Genomic DNA, 19773 nt, shown 5'->3' with positions numbered 1-19773 from the left:
TTTGAGCTCAAATTGTAACTTTCTGGTGTGGTTTTCTGTTTATACTGTTTGTCTTTCTGTTTTGAGTTTGAGTAATCTCAATCTACACAAGACAAGCAGTTTAGTGTCAGCGTTAAATGGCTTTTAAACAACCCGCCCGTTGGGATCAGATTGAGTCACGTGTCAACCGCTATTGTGAACAAGGGAAGCTATGAATTGCCTGGACACACATCAAAGGTTTGATATAGAGAAATTTATTTTACTAAAGCAAAAAGTTCGAAATATATTTCTATTTTAGCAATACATATTCAGAAGAGTTGAGTTACTGATCCCAGTAACAGGATAAATTTAGTCAAATGCGTCTTTATACTATGATAAATCCCGATTCAGCATTTTGCAACATGTTCAAACTTTAAACCAGCTCAGCTTACTATAATACGTTAGTTTGGTAACTTACACAGATGGCATCTTTGTTCCAATAGAACTGAAAAAAGACAAGCCGGGGGAGGGGGTGCTCCCTATAATGGACTATACGGGAAGGCGGCTCCGCCCGAGGTACCTTTTTTAGGCTTCAGGTGTATAAAAGGTAGGCATTTTATAAGTTGAGGTCTGTGAAAGGTTAGGGAAATCTGTCATTTTGTTGTTCAAAAGAGCCTTTCATTAATATATCTCGAACAGACGCAACTTATGGCTGTATCATTAAATTTATTAAGCACTACATTTAAATGACAAGATGATTTCCCTTTTTGGCGATTTATTCAATAATACGGGTCCGTTGTGAAATCATGAGAAAGGAGTACCTTTTTTCAATTGAAGGTAAAAGAAAGGGGTGCCTTTTCTGTCAAAATGGTATACAAAAGGGTAAGGGGTTGGACCTTGGGGCAGAGCCTTCCTGTATAAAACTTTGTAGAGTACGTTTCTCGGCCCCCTCGTCCCCGAAGGTAGGTTTTGTTTCTAATTCGTTTTTTCCTTTTCTGGTGTTGAACATCCGTGCTTCGTTTTGAGTAACTAATGTATTTCTCTGTTGGTATTTTCCTACCTAACGTAGCCATGCTGTAGAAGCTTACAGTTTCCTATGCAGAAAATTGACTTACAATCGTGATATATCCCTACTGATCGAGCTACAAAACTCGCATTTCTTTATCATACAGAGCTAGAAGCAGTACCATTTTCACCTGCCTCTTCGTATTTCCTTTTCACGGATTTAGGATTATACAACGTCTTTAACATTAAAGTACTTCTCCTCCTATTGTGAAGGTAGTCCGCTATGTCCGGGAACTCTGCCTCTTCCTTGTTGGTTGTTAGATCCAGTAGCTTCCGTTTGACTGCAGCCGAGTACTTCCGCTTTCCTTTCTCAGGAAAATTGTTACCCTTCATGTCGCTGTATATGAAGCCTGCAGCGAAGAGTTTATTCTCCAGGGAGAGAAACAATATGGCGACCAGCGCCAGAGAAGCGCCTAGAAAAAACACGCCACTTAACGAGTAAACTGCGAGTCTTTGGTGATGCTCCTCACTCATGTCTTCGCCGGAAGAGACCCACTTCTTGTACAGCTCACTTGGTCTGTAAATAAAAACAAAATTTAATATAAGTTTGCTTCTACTTAAACAGACACAGACTCAGCTAAAAGGCAGATGTTGGCCAAGACATGATAGACACGTTTGTCATGTGAGCTCAACCATATCTCTAAAAGTTAAGAGTAAACTCTTTCATCGATATCCTTGGTCTACAATCTTGGGTATTTCAGAATTATAATTTTGTGCAAATTACTTCAAATTTGGATTAAACAAACGTCGCTGTTGACACCATGTTGACCCTCTTTCAAACTGCTTGGCGCTCTTGACCAAAGGACTCTAAAAATAATTATAGCTGCTGTAAGAAGTGGCGGGCTGTATTTGCGCGCTACAGTCGTCGAAGCAGCGCCATTAAGCTGGCCTATTATTTTCATATGGGAGGTAACGCCTCTACCAAATAAGCCGCTACCACTATAGAACTTCCATCTTCATTCGTCTGTAACAAAAAGGGCTTCTTTTTGATGCAATGGCTATTGCTTTGAAGTTTCTTTTAAAAAAACTGCGCGCTAGTGGCTTGACATTATTTTCAAAATGTTGCGCCGCGGCACTCAAACAAATCTGGCGTCAGGAAGCGCGTATGGACGCTTTGCGGACCTACTCACTTATTCTCAGCCTTCATTCTGTTGATGACCAGGTCGAATTTCGGTTTCCAGGGTGAATTTTTCTTAAAAGCGTAGGAGTATCCACTCTCTGCAAAAGGCGTAGTCGCTCCGACCACCTGTAATCTCGGATACGATGCTGACTTCTGTTTGGCAACTTCGTAATCTATTGACAACACTTCACTGATGAAAATATCCAGCTGCCTACAGGTAAAAATGAAAAAGCGAACCCAATAAACATTTACAGGGAAAAGTAAAACCCTTTTACATAGTTATACAGCCAAACCTCCACTAACTCTGCAACGGCCACTTTATTTTGTCCCGAAGGACCGTCCATACATTTACTCTTAATTTAACCTCTCTACAACGGCTACTAAGGCACGTCACAACTGCCAAAATAGCCTCTCGACAACAGCTAGTTAATCAACGACCGACGAACGTGGTGAACAAAACTCCATTTCTATCGTAAAAGGTGACGAAACTTTATCCATACCGCGTGTCGTTAGCATCTGTTTCTCGTCGGTTTCTGTTTCATCAATATATTTTGATTCTGTTACAATAAGCATCTTTTTAAAGACAAAAATGTTGCAACCCCGAAAAAATACAGGTGTATTTTACACTCCTACTCCCCCATAACGGCCACCTCTCAGCAACGGAACATTCCTCGATCTGTCCCTGAGTAAGGTGGCCGTTTTGCAGAAACTGCATGGTGGTAGGAATAGATCTTCTCGTAGATTTTTCAGCTGCTCTAAAGCTTCAGCGACATCAAATTTTCTTGATTTTTGCTAACTGGGAAAAGCGCTAAATTTTCTTAAAAGGACACCTTTGAATAAATGAGACTGAAATTGAGAAACAGGTCAAACCTGTTCCTAACTCGTTCCACGCCATCGGTAAAGTTATCTACCAAGTGTTTCTTATCACGCATGCGTCGAAACATAGACTGCATGACTGGATCTTCGTTGAGTTCAAAGTACGAATCCACATAGCTAGACTTTACCACCCCGTATGTTATAACGGAATCAGGAGCTGTGATCTGGGAGAGAAAAGAAAATTACAGCAATTCATTATGAGAGCGTCACCAGATACACTGACTGTCGTTAATTTCTAACTTCTATTACATTTCCTTCTTCTCAGCGAGTCGCTGAGAAGGAAAAAGACGTGTACATGTTAGCCAGTAAGTTTCGAATTTTCCTCGTTCGTCTACGCTATTCTGATTGGTCATGATGAAACACCAGGCGCCATTGTTTTGACAAGTGCTAGAGCAACCAAAAACTACTGTAACGGCAACGTCGTTCTCAAAGGCCGCTATCGTTTTGGTTAGCACCAAGAATCGAGCCAGCATTAGCCACAGCGGTTACCCTCTCTACGCATATTCAGAAACCATTATTGACTTTTTAAATGCATGTGCGCAATAAAACCGGAACCAGGAGTTTCTGATTCCTGATTTTTGACTTTGTCCAGTAAGTTGAGCATTTGGTAACTGCTGACTAGTGACTCGCAGGTTCTGGGGACGAGATTGCTACAACGCCTCAAATCTCTTACGCAGGCGCTCTCTTTGACAGTCACGCAATCTTCCCTTACCCACGTTGGGGAAGAACGCGTGACGAGCCCTAAGAATGTAAATGTAGGGGGATACGCAAATTAAGGAAGTCTAATTAAGGTATAAAGGTTTATGTAGAAACATATTTCTTAAAAATTAAGGGAGAGGTGATCACCTTAGGATCCTTGATACCAGTAACCTCAGGTTTTGTGTCGTCAGAGAGCAGATGTGCTGTCAGGTTAGCCGTGTATGATGTAACGCACATCAGTGCAAATATCGCCAAGAACACAGCCATGGCACGCGCGCTCAAACTACGAGGTCGCGAGTCCACGAATTGATTATCAAAACAAACTCCCCAGCAGTACCACATACTCTCACTCAGATCAAAGCCTTTGTGGTTTCTAGCACGGAAAGACTTATGATGGCCATAAGGACTCATACGGTCCGTGTACCATAAGAGCCCTAGATAAAAATTCACTACTCCGATCATGCCCATCCATAGATAAAGGGTGAATGGTCGGAAAAATGAAAAGTCAAGTTCCTCTACTTTCTGCTCGCCCACGAGCACGAGCAAGGCTAGGCCAGCGTACGTCCAGCGCAGAGAGAAATCAATCACTTGCGAACGCGCCTCGTTCGTCATCAAATCGATGGCGATGTCCGCTTTTCCTTCCTGTATGTCCCGCACGACCCCGTTCCATGTGCCCGCCGTGGAGTTTTTAGCACCGTAGTTGCCGTCGCGAACGAAGTAAACCAGAGGTTCAAATTGAAGTTCTGTCTTGACATACCGCAGCACGTCTATGGCCAGCCCATAGCAGCAATGTCTTGTAAAATTCTGCGAATCCCCGATGTATTTCACGCATTCTAAACCTTGATAGCATCCCTCGGTGGCGTCAAAGTCTGCTTTCATAGTTAACGGAGGGTACTCCACGACCGCCGCTCTTAAAACAGGTATCTCCCCTCTGCTTTTATCGTTTGCACGAGACAGATCTCCTGTTTGTAATGTTAGTCCTTTGTTCGTCCATTGTCCTATCTGAACCCAGCCCTTATCTTGGTCGTGAGGTGTTTGTAGATAAAGAACTTCGTAAGAAAGTCGTGCGATGTTGTTGCGTTCAGTGTTCTCCGAATCACGTGATCTAGCGTTTGCCTCGAGTAACCTGAAAGTCGATAACAGGATAACATAATTAAATTACACAACCTTAAGTTTAGAAGATGCAGAGCAGTTTAACTAGATATTCCACAGAGCTAGCCATACGCCAGAAAAAGTAAAACACTAATGTTACACGCTGCGATACAATACATTATGTGTGGGGATCGTGGTGGCTCCGAAATCCGGATCGGGAGGTTCAAGCTCTGGACAGGGTCATTTCCTCGTGTTCTTGGGCAAGACAATATACTCTCACAGGGCTTCTCTGTACCCAGGTGTATAAGGAGGGAAGGGGGTTGAGGCTCTGCTGTCATGCTGCTAATCAGGTCAAAAATGAGCCCTGCGTGACACGTAATATGGACTACGTCATTTTTCAAGTGTTAACCACAGGCTACCAAGTTTTATCGCGCGTACCACCAGCTCCGTAAAGGTTGCCTCGCGTGTCACTAGTTATGAGTATGTTGCTTTGAGATTTCCTTTGACTGTTTCATTGACCACTAGGATTGGAAAACCTTTCTGATCACAGTACAGAGTCTGGATGGAATGCTTTAATCTCAGTTATCACTTAAATTTTCGGCGTTTCCTCAGCTATCCGAGGAATTTTGCAGATCTCGGATCTCAGCGTACAACGGTACGACTTGCTCAAATTTACAATATTGATTTAAAGATGATTTTCAGTCCGTGCTTCGCGGTCTCAGCACCCTGGACCCGGTTGTTCAAAGCTCGATTAAGCTAACCCAGGATTAACAAGAATTTTGATTTCAGTTTTGTAACTTTTCGGTGAGGTTTTCTATTTATAATGTTTGTCCTTCAGTTTTGAACTTGACTAAGCCCAAACTACACAAAACGTGAGCAGTAAAAAACACTTTTTACAAGAAAAATTAATCTTTCGGTTAACCGACTTTCGAACAACCCGGCCCTGATGTCTATGTGTCTCACGCAGACTCGATGAAATGCGAATCGATGTTATTCGTTACGAACCATATACCTTATCTTTGAGGCCAATTTAAATTCTTTTTTCCAACAGCTTCACTGATTTTTACAGCTGCGAAGTTGTTTCATCGAGTGATATAAGAAAAAGCGAAGCACAAAGCTTAGCATCCATAATGGCGCTTGACATGAAACTTTGAAGTTACCTCACGCAATTAGTTGCCAAATGTTACATTTTGTGATGTCTCACATGATACAAAACAAAAAACGTAAACAAACTCTCGAGAGTGCGCAATGTGGACTGGAAATTATCTTAAATATTTCGTATTCTTTAAAAACTAATTATATTAATTCTTACTTGTGAAGCTCCTGCCCTTTATTCCATGCTGAGGTACTATAACAGTCTGAAGGTTGTCGTAGATACTGTCTCACTTCTCCTTCGTTCATTGATCCAAACGTTTTCAGTATTATTGACAAGCTGTTCGTCAAGTGCCTTCTATCAAACTCCTCTTCGCTGGCAGACCTCTGTGTTCGAATAGCGTAAATAAAACTTGGAAGAGTGTAAAGATTTGGTATGTCATGAAGTGATTTCTCGGAGAGAATCCATAACATATTTTCGTTGATGAGACGAAAATCCTTTGCAATCCATAGAATAAAGTGCGCAAGCTTGGAGTTACAGTGAAGATAAACAGCGTGCGCTGTGCTGGATTTGATTCTTAGTAACTCCTGGATGATATCTCTTTGTTCAGTATCAGGCGACCCAAGGTTAATAATAGTTACAGAGGCAAAGTCACAGTCGTTGTAATATTTCATGACCAGTCCATACGAAGTGTCGTCGCTAACTATGACAAAAGCTCGCCTTTTCCCAACATATCTGAGGACTTCTAGGAACACAGTGAACTGCAGAGTGTCGGAGGGTTCGTTACGAACAAACGTGCTGAAATGTTCCTGAAATATCAATAAACTCAATGTTAGATTTCTTTAGGAAATATCTTGGTATTGAGGAGAGCCAACAATGTAATTCAGAAAATTGACGCGCTACTCAAACATTGTTAGGACTGACAGCAAAGGTTTAGTCTACATTGGCCCAAGTAGTCCATACAACGGGAATTTATCGCATTTTTCTCAATATGAAGCAACTGGCATGGTAGTATTTCCACTCCCCCTGGATAGAATGCTTGTCCATCGGAGGGCCATCACAGGGTTTTCCCCTCTCCCAGCAAAAAAGGCTTTTTGGTTGGGCTTATTGTTGGGAAAATTTATTATCAAAGAAGGGGGGGTGTATTAACAGACGTTTATGGTAGTCCTTTAGATGAAATAAATGCCTTTCATTTCGGAATAAATGTGCCTCTCAGCAAATTTTCAAAAAACAACAACATTTTACATTAACTGATGTTGCTGACGGTTAATGTATTTTCAATATATATAGATTGGGTTAACATGACGTAGCCATATTGGTGTCCCAAGACAATGAAACGCCGGTCATATTGGAGTCAGAAACAAATTCTGTGGGGATTGACCTCTTTTCTCTTGTGTAAACACTTTTTTGTGTTTCAATCAATTTGCATCGCTGCTGGCCACGTGAGTAAAAACGCTCTCTACATATTAAGTTCTTTTTAACTTTTAAATTGAGAGCTCTTGCTGTTTTATCATAAATGTCACACAAAATCTCGTCAAAGGAAATTCTAAACAAAGAAAATTCAGAGAAAAAATTATCTCTAGCAGAAATATTTTCAACTGCACAGACTTTAATCATTACAGCAATTTCCTCTGTGGGAAATCAATCATTTTTCAAAATCAGTCACTTTGCGCGGTAAGTGCTAATCCTTACATTTAAATATGAAAGGAGTTGTGCTAATAACCCTGTAATTAAAATTCAGTTGAACATCAACGGTGTTTTGTCTATGAAGAGTTATTGAAAACGCACTTTCTGTCAAATTCATTTCCTCTGACGGAAAGAGTATGCAATCCAGTATTCAAGGTAAAAAGGGTCATTGAACACTTTGTAAGTAAAATGCCAGTAAAATGAATGGTTTTCATGTCCAGTTTTCATCTAGAAATGCAAATGCCATAATTAACATAATCAAATGCGTTTTAAAAATAATGGAGTCTCCCTGGTTTTAAAAGATGTATGTCCTCAGTTTCAACCAAAAGTACAGCTACATAATTTTAATTTATAACGAGGCTCTGGTTTTGAAAGCACCGTATTTTGGAATTCCACCATTAACTGAAGTAACTTGAAATTCAAACAGTTGTGTTTTAGCCTCGCGTTAATTTCAAATTGCGATTTGAATTTCCTATACACTAATTTTTGGCAAAATAACAAAAAAAAAAAGGAGGCACGTTTTTTTTACATGTTTGTTTTCTGTGTTTGACATAATTTTAAAAATCTTCATGTTTTTTTCTTTTCGTTCTTGGAGGAATTTTTGAAGTCCCCACATGTTGCGCAATCTAACTCAGTAGTTTCTGTTTTGATCAGTTCTGTGTGTTCCTGTTCTCATTAACTGAAAGAATAGCAGTTTCTTGCGCGATGTGCTTTAATTTCCGCTACCGAATAATTAATTTCTCATTCGCATTCAGTTTCTCTTCCATGTGTCAATTTGAAATATGTTAATAAAGACCAGCATTGATCCACCCCCTGCCCCCCTCTAACGCACGCAATGAATTTCACTTCGTCGCCTACAAAAACCTTAAAAGACTTAAAGTACCACAGTACGTCACGGTTTGCGCATCATAAAACATTTAGCCGAATGTATTCAAATTCGTCGTTTGTAATCCGTTCTAAACTTCTCCGTCCTTTACCATCCTTGTTCCAGTATGGTTTATTTGTTGTCTCTCTGGTATTATTCTCTCTTAGTAAACTGTTATTTTTCACGGTAATTTTGCACTTGGCCAACATAACTCAAAGCACTGTGATTGAGCTCCTTTAAGGTCGGTGTAGTCCGGCTACCGATCGTTACGATCGTGACAGAAAGCGTTGAGCGATCCTTACGACTATCGGTTTTTATACGATGGCTACGGTCGCTGCTATCGTGGACTTAAAACGTAATTCTATCTTAGCGGTCGTTTTGGCAACGATCGGTGAGATAGCTGGCGAGTGGTTTTCATATGACGGCGACAGTCACAGAATTTTTTTTATGGCGTTCGTAGCGATCACTTGGAAACCAACCTTTAGAAATTGCCGTTGGGCAGTTTACACTTGGGAACTTTAAAGAGGATTAATTTAAGACTGACATCTTGCAAAATGCGGGAAAGCATTTTGCAAAGTACACAAAAAAAAACAACAAAGATAATTGAAATCAGGACAACTTTATAAAGTTCTTTTTCTCTGCAAAACAACGTAAACTATTTCAAATTCTACAATTTACACTGGCGTAATTAATCTCTTCAGTTTAAAAAAAAACCATAATCTATTTTATTTTTGACGGCCAAGAATACGTTCTAAAAATGGCCATAAATTATTTCCGATACTTGCGCGGCGGGAAAGTAAAAGAAAGCAAGAAATCAGTTGCATTGACACAAAACGTTTTCAAAGAAATGTACCTGTAACTGCTATGTGATAATAGTTAATGCCAAGAATTTTTATCAACACAAAAGACTTAGCTTGGAGCAAATTCCACTCACGCCAATTTCGAAGAGTACATATTAATGCGAACATAATTGCTTTAGGTAAATTTTCCATAACTATATCCTCTTTCTGTAAGCTCCTTATCGATATGGAATTAAACTGAAATGCTTGATGTGGCCAAAAGCGTGTATTAACGAATGTTTGAGAAAACCTACCCATAAAAAACTTAATGTAATGTTAGAACTAATAATTAGCGTAAATTGCAGTTCACACGAGTTTCTATGGTCACGAAGAAGTTGCTGGAGGCAATTTGCTTTGTAAAATTGATGAAAACGCGCTCGTAGTTTTTATGCTACTTTTGCATCATTGATGTCCAGAGAAAGACGCAATTTGGTCTGTGTACAATTTTTCTCCAGTCGACGTCAGAAAAATTAAAAACACACACACACACCAAACAGTTAGCCATCTTTAGCATTGAAGTTTCAGAAGTACATAATTTTACAACCTTAGAATTCGGCGACAGCAAAGACAGAAAACCGTAACCAGAATTAGCCTGTTGAACAATAACAGCGACCTTTCTGTACAATCTTTTTAAAAAAATCTTGTGATATTTAGTCTAAAGAGTTTATTAAAATGCGGTAAACCAAAAGAGATCGTCTGTTTGTTCCTATATAGTCACCCGTCAAAATATATGATTGTTTCGGTGTCATGTTCCTATTTGGAACTCAAAAGAGCGAGAATTCCTTGGATAAAGGAAATAGGATCACATACCAGACTTTAAATTATTATCCCTACCTTGTCGCCCAGTTGGGGTGCCTGCATGAGACTTTCAATGACTGGTATTTTAAGATACGACGCCAAATTTCCCACAAACTGCGTGAAGTGTTCCCTCCTCGTCTGCAGTACAATCACTGTCACGTTATTTTCCACGATGTCGGAGCAGAGCGTTTCCGAAATCTCGTCAAATGACAATCCGTTTAGAGGAATTGTTTTTATGTGCAGCGATATATTACTCAAAGTGGCTGCGCGGTGAAAGTTCGCGATATTAGGTCCGTAATTTTCGAGTGATGTTTCACTGGGCTTCCAGCGATCCACGAAAATGCCAACTTTAACATTTGTAAAACGCGTCGAGCCCTCGATAATCGAAAATAGGCTAAATGTGTAGTAAAGGAGAAGAATCCCACTGGATGTTCCTTTGTGCTGGATAAGTTTCATCGCGGCTAGATCTTGAGCTACAAACGGCTGCACTGACTAGAACATGTCACATTAGATTGTTCATAGTTCTGCAGCGCATGCTCGCAGAAAATCGTCGTCTTACCCTGAAATTGAGCTGCATTGTAGCTTTAATGTGTCGCCGCTCCACGTATCTACAGGCTGTGCAGAGCAGCGAACTTATTTAGCAGGAGATCCCTGAATAAAAACGAAAATCGTGACAAGAAGAAGAGTTAGTACCATTACAGATGCAGAATTTTCTTAATTTTAGCGCAGAAAGAATCGAATTGATGCTATGAATATAAATCGAGGATTAAAAAAAATTGTGTGTATTTTGAGAAAACTTCAACGAATTAAAGATTACAGCGAGTAAGATATGATTTTTATTCACCTCGAATATGTTTTACGTATCGCAAGCCATATCAAAGTTGAACAAAAGTTATCATCACAGTTGAAATGGCGAGCTCACGTAATGAAAAATTCATATCGCGACCTGCAAGTCAACTGGAGGGCCTTTCAAAATGGAAAAAAAGAGCAAATATTTATAAATTAAACACGGTACCTAGAGTAATATTCTTTCGGCATCTTTTTTTGGTGGAGAAAAGCATATTACTCAAAGATTAAGTGCTGTTCTTTTTTCTTTGTTCTGCGTTCTAAGCATTTTGGCTTTAATTTAAAATTAGCAGGAACCGCGGTCAAATATTGAATACCAAGGTAACCAAAGATCTCTGACTTTGTTTATAAAGCTTATCCCTTGTAGAGATCTTCACGAAAGTACCAGCTCTGGTGAGAAGTGTTTACTTTAAGTTTTGTTCGTCCGCAGCGGGCAATATCAATTACCTTTCGTTCAAAATTAAAGCAGTTTAGCTCGAAAAGTAACGCGTCTTGTATCGTTTGCAATTAAGCGATACGCTCTCAAAAGTGGTATTTTCAAGGATAGTTTGAGCGGTTTCTTGTCAAAATTTCAAAACGTGAAAAGCACTTCATTACGTTTTCAAAACTCTCCCACTGAGTGATATGAGAAATTTCTATTGATTAGTGTGTTCCAGTGAAACGTATTTCCAAAGTCTAGTCGATTCCCTCTTGCACTGCAATTTCAAAATCAACACAATAGTTTTAACGAATTCACTAATTGGGATTCTGTAAATGACAGATTTTTGGTATAGGTTCCGTCCACTGAAAGCATAAAAGCCTGTTAAACTACATATCTGACAACGTATAAATCAAACTTCCTTCTTCAAACGTGCGCTCAAACAATAAATTTAAACCGTAAAAAAAATTATTACCCGGCATTCGACGAACAGCTAATGCTCGCGGTTTTAGTTTGTTTCCTTGCTTTTGGCGATTTTTTTGCTCCTATACTTGAAATCTATCGGGTTGACTTTAAATACGAAAAAATTCTATGAGTAGTGTTTTATTTTACGCGATCAAAATTAAATGTGACGTGATGTAAAGTTTCAATTGGACGGGAAATTCGATTTCGTTTGAATAAATGAAGGACATGTTTATGTTTCGAATGAATTCACAAATGATTAATTAAATTTAAAATATTCCCGTGAATTGAAAGTACTGCGTCGAGTGGTTTTCCCGCGGTTTGTGGTATCAGCTGGCTAATTTAAAAACAAGATTTGACAAAGAACCCGTTTCTATTTTTCCGCTTTTTTTGTTGTCATCCTTTATCCTAAAAACTGATTTTGTATTCTTTACGGTGATCTTGACTTGTTCCAGAAAGTGAGCTGAGTCTTGGAGGAGCTGAATTTACGCGAGGAATTAAGCCGCCAAAAACCAAATTCTCGGTTGGAAATCGGAAGAGCTTTCATTAATCATGGGAGGCCGGGTTTAGTTATTCGTGTTCTGATAATATGGGCTTGAAGAAAAAAAAGATATCTTAAACCCTGCTGAAGTTAAATACACACAAACGACGCCTGCTTAGAATGTTCGCCGGAGGTACTTCAAACCGATTCTTATTTAGTTTCTTGAGATCGTTAACCGGATCAATTCGTCTTGCTTTCGTTAAATCACCTGCCAGTTCTGTGTACAAGCGCAAATAGAATTTAAACGAAAAGCTTCAGCTCTCCAAATCACATTTCAACTTTTGCCAAGGACAATAAACTCACCTTACTTTGGTGTCATTTCGTTTTGTCGAGTTAGGAAATGTTTGCACTCTCTCCACCGAGGCAGAGAGCGAATTCAAATTCGCTCCCAACAGTAAAGTTAAACAAAAAATTGGCTGAATCTGTCTCCAACGATTCCTAATTGAAAATTCATTAATTTGGAGGCGTAATACCTAAGTGTCAATTTGTTAAGTATCATAAGCTGGTAACGACGGGGTGAAATGTATCAGAAATCATTTTCTCGGATTCACACAGTTAGTCAGCTGTGAATGCAGCCACTGGTTCGGTTGTTTCAGCTTGTAATTTCCTGTCGAAAAAAATATCAGGCGTTCGCAAAAACCGACCCGACTGATGGATTTTCGGGTTGCCATGAATCAACGGGAGGATGCGCGGTAAAAACCCAATTGTATTCGCAGGGTAAGAAATTAAATTAAGTGACCCGAAATATTCTTTTGCCGGAATAAGTTTTAGTGGCCGGTGGCCCTTTGTACGGAATACAAGAGATTAAATAACCCAAAACAAATTATAATTCCAACCAAACACAACAAATGCGACGGCATATCTACTTTTTTCTGTGAGGTAGGTCAAATTATTTCCTTCTCTTCGTCATAACAACTGCGGTATAATTTGGGTAATTTAATGTTCATTTCCAAACAAAATAAAGGTCTTCAGACAGAAAGGAAAAACATGTTTGTAAATTGATATGTTTGCGTTCACGTTTGCGTGCGAACAGGTTTTGTCACATTGTTTATCACAGCTAATGTCAGCGGTCGCTTGTCGTACGGAAGCGTACAATAAAAGGCCGAAGGGTATTATGGGTGGTGGTAGTTCGCTGAGATTCAGCGAAGTTCGCAGTACTTTCTGTCAGGAGCCCTGTTTCTGTGAAATATTTCTGAGTGGTATTACGTATGCCATAACTGAATTTTCCCAGGAGCAAACTGATTTATAAAATACCCATAGAACTAGCATCTCAAAACGCACAACGAAAAACTCGCAAATTACAGATTCCTCTTTTAAGTCTTCACAAAAACGCAACTGGAATTTTAAAAAAAACATTTTTCTGAAGAATTGTCAAACTTTGGAATCTCGTTAGACTCTGCGCTCAAGTTGAAACCTTCGCGAAAGGACTCCAAACGCTGTTTGATAAAGCATTTGATCTCCAAATTTGTCTTGAACACACTGGTGTATTTCTTTTACGCAACTTTTTATTTATTTTAATTTTTTAGGTATGTAAGTACACTTTTTCTACCTTTATCCTCACCAAGTTGTAGACGAGACAACCCGTACTGTCCAAATCGGCCCCAATACTTTCGAGCGGAAATTTGTGTAGGTAGAGAAAGAAAAAACATGAGAACTAAGTATCATGCATATTTTGGGAAACGTGCAGAAATTACTCGAGTAAAGCAGCGACGAGTGCAATTTGCAACTTCTCAAAAAAACACTGGCAATGTTGCAAACATAGAGTAAAGGCATGAGATGTTATTCGGGCCATCCTTTAAGATCGTTGAAATTGCCCGAGTCAATTTTGCATTGAGACCTACTGGTGAGGTTATTGAAAGAACGAAACTTAAAGAAAGATGCCCTCTGTTTAAACCAATCAAAACGCAATTATTTCCCCTCCCCTTCCCTCCCCTCCCCTCCGATCCTCTGGTCATGCACTGATTTCGGGCGAGCCTTAAGAAGCTTTAAGAGTTTGCAATTGATTTATGGCAAGTCGAGAATTGTATAACATTCTGAAGTCTCCAATAAATTTCGAGACGAGATAATTCAGGTTAAGGATCGTTCAAGTGGCAGCCAATCTTTGAGGGACTTGGAATATTACGTAGAACTGAGTGGCAATTCATCAACCCTGCCAACTGGAGCATTAGATTATATTGATCACGTGCGCGGAAGACATTTCGCGCGGCGTAATTAGCGCAAATCGCGACTAAAAGGAAAGCAAAGCATTTTGGAAACATATCATTCAACTCTTTTTCCCAAAGGACGAAATGCTAATTGAGTTGCTTTTGTTAACGCGGACACCGTTCAAAATACAATGAGGTTTACATAACATGATTTGAATCTAAGGTGAAAAAAACATAAGCTCTGTTTTAGCAACAACGACTTTGTTTTCAATTGGGGAACGAGTACGCAAGGAAAATCATTGTCAATGCTGTTACTGCTTAAATTAGAATTGTTAGAGACCACACTTTTTCCCTTTAAAAACGAACGTTTCCTAGAACGACAAATTTTAAAAGCACTTCTTGTACAGGAGAACAAAGTTGACGGAAAATCAAGTGTGAAATGGAAGAGAACATTTAAGTTACTGAAATAAAAATTTCTGAATTGCAGAACAGTACTGTACAACAGCGCTATCATGTAGTACTCGAATCACTGATATCTTAGGCATAAAGAGCCAATTGAGCGACCACGTTTGGTTGAAATTTTGCGGTCGGAAACAAGTTTTGCATGAGTTTTTACGCCTTTGCTGTGTTCCTACCTTTCACTAAAAGCGGTCAGCTTCGTTTGTGGCGAGGCAACACTTGGACAAATAGGAAACGCTTGCCTTTCTTGTTGTTAGATTCATATCGCCCGAACTATCAGCTCACTGTCTATTGTATTGACCTCGAGTCGAGCAGCACGCTGCAAACAGCTCCGTGTACTGCGTCGATTTGTGTCTTAAGTATGCAAATCCAGGTTTATTTTCTCGTGTAATTTTTGTTTTCTAACTTGGGAGAGGCGGTCTCATAAGATGAATTTTTCAATTGCCCTGTGATTAATGTGTTCGAAAGGGTTTTGAATTCGTGATTACCATATAAATAGCCTCTAAACGAGCAAGTCCATTACACCGCTTCGCTGCTTAAGCTTGGAGATAAGACGTCTTAGTAATTCTCAGTTTCAAATTGCTAGCAGCACGTTTACTAGCCTGACGAGAGGCATTTCTTTCAAATACTGAATGCGAAGAGTAATTAGTCATGAAAAAAACAAACGTGTTAAAAGATTTCCATTGTGTACTAAATCCTTTGTACGGATGTTACTTTTCATTACCGGTACAACTGCCGACTTTTTAAGGGCCCCTTCACACTCTACGATTTGTTTTAGTGCCAAAAAAAAAAAAAAAGAAAAAAAGAAAAAAAATACTTTTCAAAAGATTGGCTTCGACACTGCCGTTTGCGCAGCGTTTTACACGTCCTCATTAATTAAAATGCTCGGGAATGCTGGCATAACGTCGAAGGTTTCGAAAGCCTCCGCTTGTTTTGCCTCCGGATCCGCACTAACATGATAAGCCTCCGTTTACAAATTTCTCTACCCTGAGCAGCATTTTCTAATGTATGCGTTTTCCATTATGAACATGGTGAGCGTTTTCTATCGTATTAGGCCCATGTGTACAGCAGGTTAAAACGCGCGAAAAAGAATTCGTTCTCAATCAACGCGTTACTGAATGTAATATTTTTTCCATGGCCTGTTCACTCGAGAGGTATTGTTCTGGAAAGGCTGGAAATTACCTGCTCAAGAGATCTAAATTAACTCAGTTTTCAGTGTTTCTATTGGTGATTTTTTGGGGGTTGTTTTCTTTTCTTTCTTACTGACCAATATCTGATATCTCCCTACAACATCACACATTTAGCAAACACGCGATGAGATCAAAAAAAATCTACCAGATGTTGTAAGTCTAGCCTTAACAGAAATTCAGGGAATTTCGGGGTTCTATTCGTTTGAAGCATAAAAAAATTCCTTGGGGTTAAGAGGGGTTTGAGGGGAGGGGGTAAGCAATCGGAAAGCAATAAGCAATCGGGAAATTACCTGGACTAGCGACGAGGGATTATGGATCGGGAATGGACTTTTCGATGGCACGTGAAAATAGCCAATTTTAGCAACTGATTTACCAGACGCCTTTCTATTCTGTTTCAAAACGAGCGTTAGTGCAGAGCCATTACATTACATTATTAAATAGCTGTGTCTCACAAGGAATGCGAACTACTGAATTCACGAATTTGATTGCCTGAAATCGATTTTGACCGTGGTGTAGATTTTCCCATCTAGACCGGTTACATTTTGCGGTGAAAAAGTTGCAAACTAAAATGCAAAAACAGTTGCTCGTTTCTTCTCCATTTTTCGAAGTGCCAAAAGGCTTGATTGGGAAAAATTAAAGAAGACGAGCAAATTTTGGCAGTTTAAGTTCAGCTCATCGCCGTTAGTAAGCAAAATGTCAGCTACTACAAACCAGCTACATTAAAAGAATTGACTTTTTCTTGCTTGCCATATAATAAACATCTTATTAACCGAGCTTAGGTGGTCTGTATGGCAGAATCTTGACCTCGGTCGTGTGTACAGACTAGACTGTACTCACGACCTCGTTCAAGGTTTTCCCATACAGACCTCCTGCTCGGTGAATAAGAGCTGAATATAAAAACAAGCTTGATTTGCATAGAAGTGAAAGTGACACCAGGTTAGAGGAGCGCAGTCATGGTATTTCGAGTAAGTTTGGCCATGCACAAAATTACCTTTAAATTGAACTTAAGGAAATATGAAAAAAGTAGTTTACTAATTATAAGTTTACCAGTTACAACCAGAATATATAAGAAATCTATGCAAAATCGAGATTTTGTCGGAATACACTGCACGGCGACTCCATTCGATTTCATGTGTGCAGCAGCTGAGGTGAGAAAAATTATTCAGCAAAAAGCACATGGCGGCGGGGGTGGCCATGGCTTTGACAGGCTTTCACGCATTCGCACTAAAACTCCAAAAGTATTTTGAGAACTTAAATCTAACAGGCTTTACGAAGTTCACGGACATGTCAAATAGACCAAAATAAGCGCAGCACTCACGTTGTCTTTAATCTTCATAACTCGAAAAAATTGAAATGCATAAATTCAAAATTTTTTACATGCTTGAACAGTTCCTACTACTCCCAACGTTAAATTTTCGATGCGTCGCATTAAGTAAAACCTCCCCATTTAACAAACAAAAAAACAAAAAAACAAAAAAAAACAGCCTACTGCATTTCTTAACTTTACTCTCAGAGCTTTTTTCTTCATTGAGTGGCGATAGCCCTGTACCTACCTCTTATCCAATCCTATCTCTTTGTTAGACTGTTCTCCCTGCCTTATCCTTCTTCTCAGTCAAAATTATTCAAGTCATTACAGACCACGACTTTAATTTCGCGTGTTCGTTTTTCACCCGGGACACATGCATTAAGTTTTAGTGAGAGCCAGAGTCTAAGGCTCAGAGGAAACCGGTATTGAACTCGAATTAACTTCCGATGAGTGAGAAAGTGGTTTTCTACGATATTGCTCTCGCCAAACCTCAGGTCTTAAAATTGGAATTAATATCTGCATCGGATGTCACTATCTCATTATGTCAATATCCTAACCTTTTAAGGCCATGTTTTAAGTCACTTTTGCCATTTATAGTCTTCAAGCTAGGTTTAGATAACAGTTTTAAAGCGCTGGTAAGGACCCGGGGGGAGGGGGTGGAGGTACTCCCTTATATGGGCTATATAGGTATGTGCGGCCCCAAAGGGTTTGGGGTTTTTTTTGGCCGTTTTTGGTCATAAATAGGGTACCGATTTTGGCCATTTTGGTGTTAAATAGGGTATGGCCAAATGGTTTGCCTCCGACCAGTTGGCATTCTTAATAATGTTATGTTCAATTTGAATTATTTGTTTCAATTGTTTGCTCGGCCCCACTAGCACTTGTGAGGGTAAATAAAAGTTGTTTATGGTTCTTGTACTCTAGTCCTGAATTGGGTACGTACGTTGTTCAGAAGAAGCTACTTTTTCATCATTATCGATAATACCATTGACAAAAGCCCTTCAAACTTATTATTTTTAGGGCATCTGTATCAGCCGCAACGGTTATAAATAGGGTATGAAATTTTTGGTCCGGTCATAAGTAGGGTATGGAAAATTTGCAGATTTTTGGTCATAAGTAGGGTAAGGGTTTTGGGAAGCGGGCCGCGCATCCCCAGCAAATTTTTCTGTGAGTGCCCTCCCACCCCCGGGGGGTAAGGAAGACTATGGATATGTGTACACTTATTAAAAAACATGACTTGTACTTCAAATGCCTGCCACTTTTAGCTCCGCCTGCGGCGACATCGAGACCGGCGACTCGTGGTTTAAGTGAAAGTTTCTCTTATCTTGCGTCTTAAATTTTCACTTGTTTCACAGACAACCTTTTAAGAGACGGATGTTGTTGATTGTTTCACTCATCTTTAACTGCTAATGATTATTTTTATCATGCTATTATCACGATAGCCTAATTCAATTTGTGACCACGGTTTCAAGCGTGCCCGACCGGAATTTCTTGATGTCGCTTTACGAGTAAGTAAATCAGCGTAAGTAAATCAACAACAAAAAGTACGTTTTATCTGAGTATTATCTACAGCTTCTAATATGGACTAATCAATTCGAAATTCGTAGCAAGGGATGCCGTAAACAATGAACTATTTACCATTTGGTAACTTTTTTCTCCAAAGGATTTAAAAGGAATGGGCTTTATTTACGCTCACATCCTGAAATAGTTTTGATGGAGTGTCTCTCCACGCGTCTCCAAATAGACAATCTGGAGAAATGTGTACAACACCGCCCGAGATATAGTGAACAGTTTGTCATGTTGAAATTAAGCCTGGTACACTCTTTTTTATTTACAATTAAGAGTGTTGCTTTACCGACCTAGGCTGAATATTCTTATTTTTCTATTGCCAGCAGTAAGGCTGAAAATATTCTTGTGATTATAGCGTATGACATTTCTGTTTTCGAATGTATTTGGTGTCTGGATGGTGTTAAAGTAATTTTGGAGCCAGCCTGCAAGCATTATAGCCTGACATCGCGCACATAACTTCTTGCAGAAATGTTATTAGCATTGGAAATACGGCTAGTCCGTTTTGTTTTCTTTGCTTTTTTGCCAGTTTCGCTGTTTAGAGAAAGGAAGAATTTTGTACGGTTTAATTAAAAACATACAATTGTATTGTATTACAAATGTTTTATATTGTTTTCAAGATGTGAACCTCGGGCTTATTCTTAAAGTATTTTTAAGATTTCGCAAATTTAAGTCTCGATATTCTTAAAAATAAGCTCTTATAAAAAAAGAAAGACTGTATTTGCACTGATCAAGTTGGGTATAGTTTATTTT

General features: G+C 39.3%; 1 protein-coding gene across 1 annotated transcript; it reads right to left on the bottom strand.

Moving 5' to 3' along the window:
• Positions 1–212: 212 nt before the first annotated feature.
• On the bottom strand, positions 213–17940 carry LOC110060777 (glutamate receptor ionotropic, NMDA 1-like). The gene is made up of 7 exons (XM_089284300.1): positions 17705–17940; positions 10128–10742; positions 6123–6712; positions 3866–4844; positions 3014–3183; positions 2154–2354; positions 213–1540 (listed from the first exon to the last, which is right to left on the bottom strand). The coding sequence occupies exons 2-7, from the start codon at positions 10545–10547 to the stop codon at positions 1123–1125; spliced, it is 2778 nt and encodes a 925-aa protein (XP_089140426.1). The 5' UTR covers positions 10548–10742; positions 17705–17940; the 3' UTR covers positions 213–1122.
• Between the last annotated feature and the right edge of the window lie 1833 nt (positions 17941–19773).

This window comes from Orbicella faveolata, unplaced genomic scaffold (genome assembly GCF_042242905.1).
Source record: "Orbicella faveolata isolate gen_17 unplaced genomic scaffold, um_ofav_v1 contig_13, whole genome shotgun sequence".
Classification (NCBI taxonomy): domain Eukaryota; kingdom Metazoa; phylum Cnidaria; class Anthozoa; order Scleractinia; family Merulinidae; genus Orbicella; species Orbicella faveolata.
Note: the sequence above shows the minus strand (reverse complement) of the source record. Positions and strands in the feature narration are given on the sequence as shown.

Bases quoted from the DNA above. Each gene is read 5' to 3' on its own strand.
- LOC110060777 (XM_089284300.1), bottom strand. From the start codon at position 10,547: ATGAAACTTATCCAGCACAAAGGAACATCCAGTGGGATTCTTCTCCTT. The intron at 6,713-10,127 runs GTAGGGATAATA...TTGATATTTCAG, and splicing joins CACCCCAACTGGGCGACAAG to GAACATTTCAGCACGTTTGT. The intron at 4,845-6,122 runs GTAAGAATTAAT...ATCGACTTTCAG, and splicing joins AAAGGGCAGGAGCTTCACAA to GTTACTCGAGGCAAACGCTA.